General features: G+C 58.4%; 1 protein-coding gene across 1 annotated transcript; it reads left to right on the top strand.

Moving 5' to 3' along the window:
• Positions 1-1,065: 1,065 nt before the first annotated feature.
• Positions 1,066-5,451, top strand: EAH_00024320 (hypothetical protein, conserved; the record flags this gene model as incomplete). Its single annotated transcript, XM_013396779.1, has 3 exons — positions 1,066-2,694; positions 3,005-4,238; positions 4,433-5,451. The coding sequence occupies 3 exons, from the start codon at positions 1,066-1,068 to the stop codon at positions 5,449-5,451; spliced, it is 3,882 nt and encodes a 1,293-aa protein (XP_013252233.1).
• Positions 5,452-6,000: the final 549 nt, after the last annotated feature.

The raw sequence follows: 6,000 nt of genomic DNA, 5'->3' as shown, positions 1-6,000 counted from the left end.
ACTACTGCGGCTGCTGCTTGTCGGCAGCGGCTCCGCCTGCCAGCAGCAGCAGCAGCAGCAGCAGCCTTTGCAACTGTTTCTGAATTTTAACGCTCAGCGGCAGTTGTTTAATCTCACTTGTGGTGTTTAATGCTGAGGCCTGCTGCTACCGCTGCACCTCGCAGCAGCAGCAGCAGCAGCAGCAGCAGCTTGTGCAGCGGATTCTCCTTAGTACCGCAGCAGCAGCATCCGAAGCAACAACAGCAACACCCCTGTCTTGTGCAGCAGCAAAATATTTCATTTTCTATGCGAATGCTTCTGCCTGGCCTGTAAGCAGCAGCAGCGCTGCATGCTGAACCGCAGCAGCAGCAACAGCAGCAGCAGCAACAGCAGCAGCAGCAGCAGCAAGAGGAGAACTAGCCGTTGACTACTTTTTAAGGGAACAGCAACACAGCAGACCGTTTCTTTTGCTGCGACAGGCTGGCATCGGTTGGGATCTGCTGCTGCTGCTGCTGTTGCTGCTGCTGCTGCTGCTGGACAGTACTCGATCTGTCCTCGCAGCAATGCAGCAGAATCTTCCTGGAGGAGCCTCAGCAGCAAGTGCAGCAGAAGGAGCGGCCGGCGTTGCAGCAGTAGCAGCAGCAGCACGACCCTCAGCAGAAGCGGGCAGCAGCAGCAGCAGTAGCAGCAGCAGCAGAAGCGGTAGCTGCTGCTGCACCGTATCAGCAGCAAACCTCGCAGAACTTTGCTAATCTCCCGCTGCCCATGTGTGAGTGGCATCAGCAGCAAGAGCAGCGACGGGAACAGCAGCAGCAGCAGCAGCAGCAGCAGCTCAATAGGGAGAACGAAGAGGAGCAGCAGCACTAGCCCTGCACCTGCTGCTGCCTCGACTTGCTGCATCAGCAGCTTCTGCATGCGTTAGCAGCATCCTTCGTTGCATGAGAATAGCCCTTACAGCAGCAGCTCGAGAGGCAGCAGCAGCAGCTCGAGGAACAGCAGCAGCAGCAGCAGCTCGAGGAGCAGGAGCAGGAGGAGCAGCAGCAGCAGCAACATTGGCTGCTGCTGCTGCAGCAGGGAGCGGTGCTGATGTTGTCTCCAGCAGCACTCTCTGGGGATGAAGCTCAACCCCCTGGTCTTTGCGCAGCAACTGCTTCTCCGATGTGCTGCAGCAGCAGCGACAATGGCAGCTGCAGCGGCAGCAGCAGCTGCACCAGCAGCAGCGGCAGCGGCAGCAGCAGCAGCAGCAGCAGCAGTTTGCTGCTGCGTGCTCTTGCTCAGAGCCGCCGTCTATGTGAACATTTGGCTGCCTTTTTGTCTACTTCAGAGATGAATAGGAGTTGGTTGCACTTATCATTTGGGGTGTATATACACCTCATGCTGCAGCAGCAAAAGATTGATCTGGGGCCTGCAGATCTGCTGCTGCTGCACGAGAAGCCGCTGCAGCAGCTGCTCCTACACCGCATGCTGCTGCAGCAGCGCGCCTGGCGCCAGACAACCGCGCTCTACGTGCGCAACTTGCTGCAGCTCCAGCTGCAGCAGCAACTTCAACAGCAGCAGCAGCAGCAGCAGCAGGAGCGTTGTCCTCGCTGCGGAGGTTTGCTGCGATATAGCGGCCCCTTAGCTGTAGGTGCTTCTGCTGCTGAAGCAGCAACCCGTTTGCTGTGCATGCAGCATTCAGGTGTACAGACAGTGCGGCTGCGGCTGCTGCGTGTGGGGGAGTGGCAGCTGTTGCTGCAGCAGCAGCAGCAGCTGCTGCAGCTGCTGTGGCCGGCCCATAGTTTAGAAGTGGTTGGCTGTGAAATCAACACACAGGTAGCAGAGGCTCTTGGAGCTGCTGCAGCAGCAGCAGCAAACGCACACGAATTCTTCTTTGCTGATTGCTACTGCCGCATGAGCATGCAGCTGCTGCTGCACCAGCAGCAGCAGCAACAGCAGCAGCAGCAGCAGCAGCAGCGAGGAGAACTCCTGCAGCAGCCTGTCGATTCCTCCCAGAAAGTCAAGCAACTGCAGCAGCAGCACCAAGAGCATCAGCAACAGCAGCAGCAGCAGCAGCAGCAACCCCACTCGCAGCAGCAACAGGTGACTCAAGAAGAGGAAGCAGACGCCGAAGATGCAACTGCTGACTACGCGCAGCGACAACATCAGCAACAACATCAGCAGCAACAGCAGCAGCAACAGCAGCAACAGCAGCAACAGCAGCAACAGCAGCAGCAGCAGCAGCAGCAACAGCAGCAGCAGCAGCAGCAGCAACAGCAGCAGCAGCTCGAAATGTATTTGGAGGTCCCTCCGTTATCTAAGAATATGCATCTTCAACCGATCGGTGAATTTGCGTTTTGCTGCTGCAGCGAAGAAGCAATCAAACGAATTGTGCAGCAAGACGCAGACAGCAGCAGCAGCAGCAGCAGCAGCGAGAGCACCAGCAGCAAGAGCAGCAGCAGCGATAGCAGCAGCAGCACCACCTGTGACGACCCTGCTGCAGGCAGCTGCAGCACCACCGCTAGCAGCGGCGTGGCTGGCAGCAGTCTCAAGCCCCACAGCAGCAGCTGCAGCAGCAGCAGCAGCAGCAAGAAGCGAAGCAAGAGGGGTGTATTAGGAGACAGTTGGTTTCGGGAGGGACTGCTGCAGCGCCTTTGCATGCGCAGCTGCTCTGTCTCTGTGGAGGGCATGTATAAACTATCAGTTGGTTTGCTGCTGCCGCTGCAGCAGCAACTCAAGGTGCTGCTGCTGCAGCACTGCTCGTTAGATTGCTGCGACGCCTTGCTCCTAGCTCGCTCTCTACACCAAATGGAGGCCCTGGAGGTAGAGCTGCTGCTGCTGCTGCTGCTGCTGCTGCTATTCCCCCTGATGCTGCTGTACTCGGTGGTACTGCTGCTGCCGCTGTAGCTGCTGCTGCTGCTGGTGATATGACGCTGCCGTTGCCTTTGCTGCTGCTGAGAGGAACGTCTCAGAGCTGCTGCTAATGTTGCCGCTGCTGATGCTGCTGCTTCACTCTCTATTCCTGCTGCTGCTGCTGCTGCTGCTGCAGGTGCTGGATTTAAGCCACAACGAAATAAAAGATATTGGGGCGACGGTGCTGTTAGCTTCGCTGCATCGCGGCAACAGAACAGCAAACGTGCAGCGGCTAGCAGACTTGCGGCAGCAGCAGCAGCAGCAGCAACAGCAGCAGCAGCAGGGAGAGAGGGAACGGCTCAAGAGGGACAGCAACGGCGACGACACTGCGAGCGAGCCGTTGCAGCAGCAGCAGCAGGAGCACCAGAGGCAGCAGCAGCAGCAACAGCAGCAGGAGCAGCAGCAGCGGGAGGAGCAGCAGCGGGAAGAAGAAGAAAATCTGCAGCGATCTGAGGTGTACAGGCACCTCAGGTGTATCGATTTAGGGGGCAACGACTTATGCGGCAACGAGACATTGCTGCCTGTGCTTGCTGCTTTTATTGCTGATGCTGCAGCAGCAGCAACACGCCTCAGCTGCATCCGGCTTCAATCGAATGACCTAGGGCCTGCTGCTCTAGCTGCTGCTGCTGCTGCTGCTGCTGTCTACACACAGCAGCGCAGCAAAATGCTGCAGGCAGAAGCTGCAGCAAGGGAGGCTGCTGCAGCCAGAGAGGCCGCTGCAGCAGCACGAGCAGCAGCAACTGCTGCTGCTGCAGCTGCTACTGCTGCACGGTCTCCTAGCGTAGCGACGGGCGCAGCAGATCGGGCAGCAGCAGCAGCAGCAGCAGCAACTGCTGCAGCTGCTGCTGCTGATGTAAAAATGTGCTGCCGCAGACAACACTTCAGGCAGCAAAACTCTCCTCGCAGCGATATGGAGGGCTGGAGCAGCAGCAGCAGCAAAACCAGTAGCAGCAAAAGCAACAGCAGCAGCCACGATCGCCCCCTCTGCTGCAGTCTCCTTATAGATATGAGAGACAACCCGCGCTGCAGCAGCAGCAACAGCAGCAGCAGCACTGTTGCTACGCCTGCGTCGGCCAGTAGCTGGAGCAGCAGCACCAGCAGCTGCTGCAGCACACCGACAGTTGCTGCTGCTGCGGCTTTGCTAAGCCCTCCGAGTGCTTCAGCAGCAGCGGCAGCAGCAGACTCGCCTCCACAGGGAGCAAGCCGCAGCACAAGCCCCACTAGCAGCAGCCACAGCAACCGCAGCAGCGGCTGCTGCAGCTGCTGCTGCGTCGTGCTGCATGATGACTCCGTGGAAGCAGCAGCTGCTGCTGCAGCACCGCATGTTGAGCGGAGGAAAAGAGGCAGAGAAAAACCCGACGAAATCAAGCGTGAGCTGCTGCTGCTGCTGCTGCTGCTGCAACTGGTAGCTCTGTAGTTGCGGCTGTGGGTGCTGCTGCTGCTGTAGGTAGTGTTGCTGTGGTTTGTGGTGGTGGTGTTGCTGCTGTTGCTGCTGCTGCTGCAGCGGTTGCTGCTGCTGCTGAGGAGCAGGTTTTGAGGCTTGTCTTTTCGTGTGCTGCTGCAGGCCGCGGCAATAAGGTGTATTGCTCTGCTGCTGCTGTTGCTGCTGTGGGGTCGACGGAACCCAGACAGGAGGAGCAGCAGGAGCAGCAGCAGCATCAGCAGCTGCAGAAGCACAGCGACTCCAGCTGCTGCTGCTGCTGCTGCTCGTGTGATTGCATGCGGGCGCCGGTAGGATGTACTGTTGCTGCTTCTGCTGCTGTAGCAGCAGCACAGCAGGCATGCATGGGCCCAGCTTCAGTAGCTGGTGCAGCAGCTGCTGCAGCGGAAGCAGCAGCAGCAGAGGCAGCTGCTGCAGCAGCAGCAGCTGCTGCTGCTGCTCGTCAGAAAACTGCGGAACAGCTCGCTCTTGCTGCAGCAGAGACAGCAGCAGCGGCAGCAAGCCGCGGGCTTGCTGCTGCTACACTAGAGAAGCTAAGCAACGCAACAAGAAGAGAGATTAGAGTAGGAGAAGAGACATCAACAGGAGACACTAGGATGTTCATGGCTAGGGGTCGTGAGGTGTATAGGGAGGTGCTGCAGCAGCAGCAGCTGCACCTGCTGCGGCACAGCAAGATGCAGCACCACCAGCAGCATCTGGAGGGGCAGCAGCAAACAGCGCGCAGCAGCAGCATCAGCGACGCGGAGACAGAAGATGACTCTGACTATGAACTATCAGATGTTGCTGTCAACCTCAGCAGCAGCAGCAGCAGCAGCAGCAGCAGCAGCAGCAACAGCAGCAGCAACAGCGGCAGCACATCTCCCACGGCGGAAGGCAGCAGCAGCAGCAGCCCCATAATGGGCCCCAGCTACTGCAGCAGCAGAACGCCACGTGCTATCGATGCTGCTGAAAGGAGCAGCAGCAGCAGCAGCAGCAGCAGCAGCCGCTACCCCTCACGCAGACATCTAGGGAGCTCCTGTAGTGCTGCAGAAAGCAGCAGCAGCAGCAGCAGCAGCAGCAGCGACACAGACATCAGCAGCGAGGTACAAGAAAGCGAGATGGCTGATTTATTAGATGATGCGTTTGCTGCAAGTCCTCTGTAGCAGCAGCAGCACCAGCAGCACGTGCAGCAGCAGCCACGGCGCTGCTGCTGCTGCTGCTGCTGTTGCTACTGCTGCGTGAAAGTCTTGTGTGCCTTATTAATCACAGCAGCAATTGCGCAGTTACACCTGCTGCTGCAGCAGCTGCACCTGCAGCTGCTGCCGTGCTGCAGCAGCAGCAGCTGCTGCAGCAGCTGTTGCCGTGCTGCACCTGCAGTGCATCTCGAATTTTTGTGGGCAGCAGCAACTTGCTACAGTTGCTGCTGCAAGCTTTAGAAAGGTGCGGCCGAAGCAGCAGCAGCAGCAGCTGCTGCTGCTGCTCGCGTAGCACAGGGAAATTGCTGCTGCAGCAGTGCAACTCAAAGGCAAACTCAAATGCTTTGAGACATGTTCAGGAGCAGCAGCAGCTGCTGTTGCTGCTGCTGCTGTTGCAGCTGCTGTAGGACCAGAAGCAACAGTGCTGCTTTAGTTGAGATTAAAGAGCATACGCTGTTCCTGATGATTAAAAGGCAAGCGCTGCTGCTGTTGCTGCAGCAAAGCAGTCGCAGCTGC

The sequence above is a fragment of the Eimeria acervulina genome, genomic scaffold, assembly GCF_000499425.1.
Source record: "Eimeria acervulina Houghton genomic scaffold, Eah_scaff190, whole genome shotgun sequence".
NCBI lineage: Eukaryota > Apicomplexa > Conoidasida > Eucoccidiorida > Eimeriidae > Eimeria > Eimeria acervulina.
The sequence above is the reverse complement of the archived record's forward strand: the minus strand, read 5'-3'. Positions and strand labels throughout refer to the sequence as shown.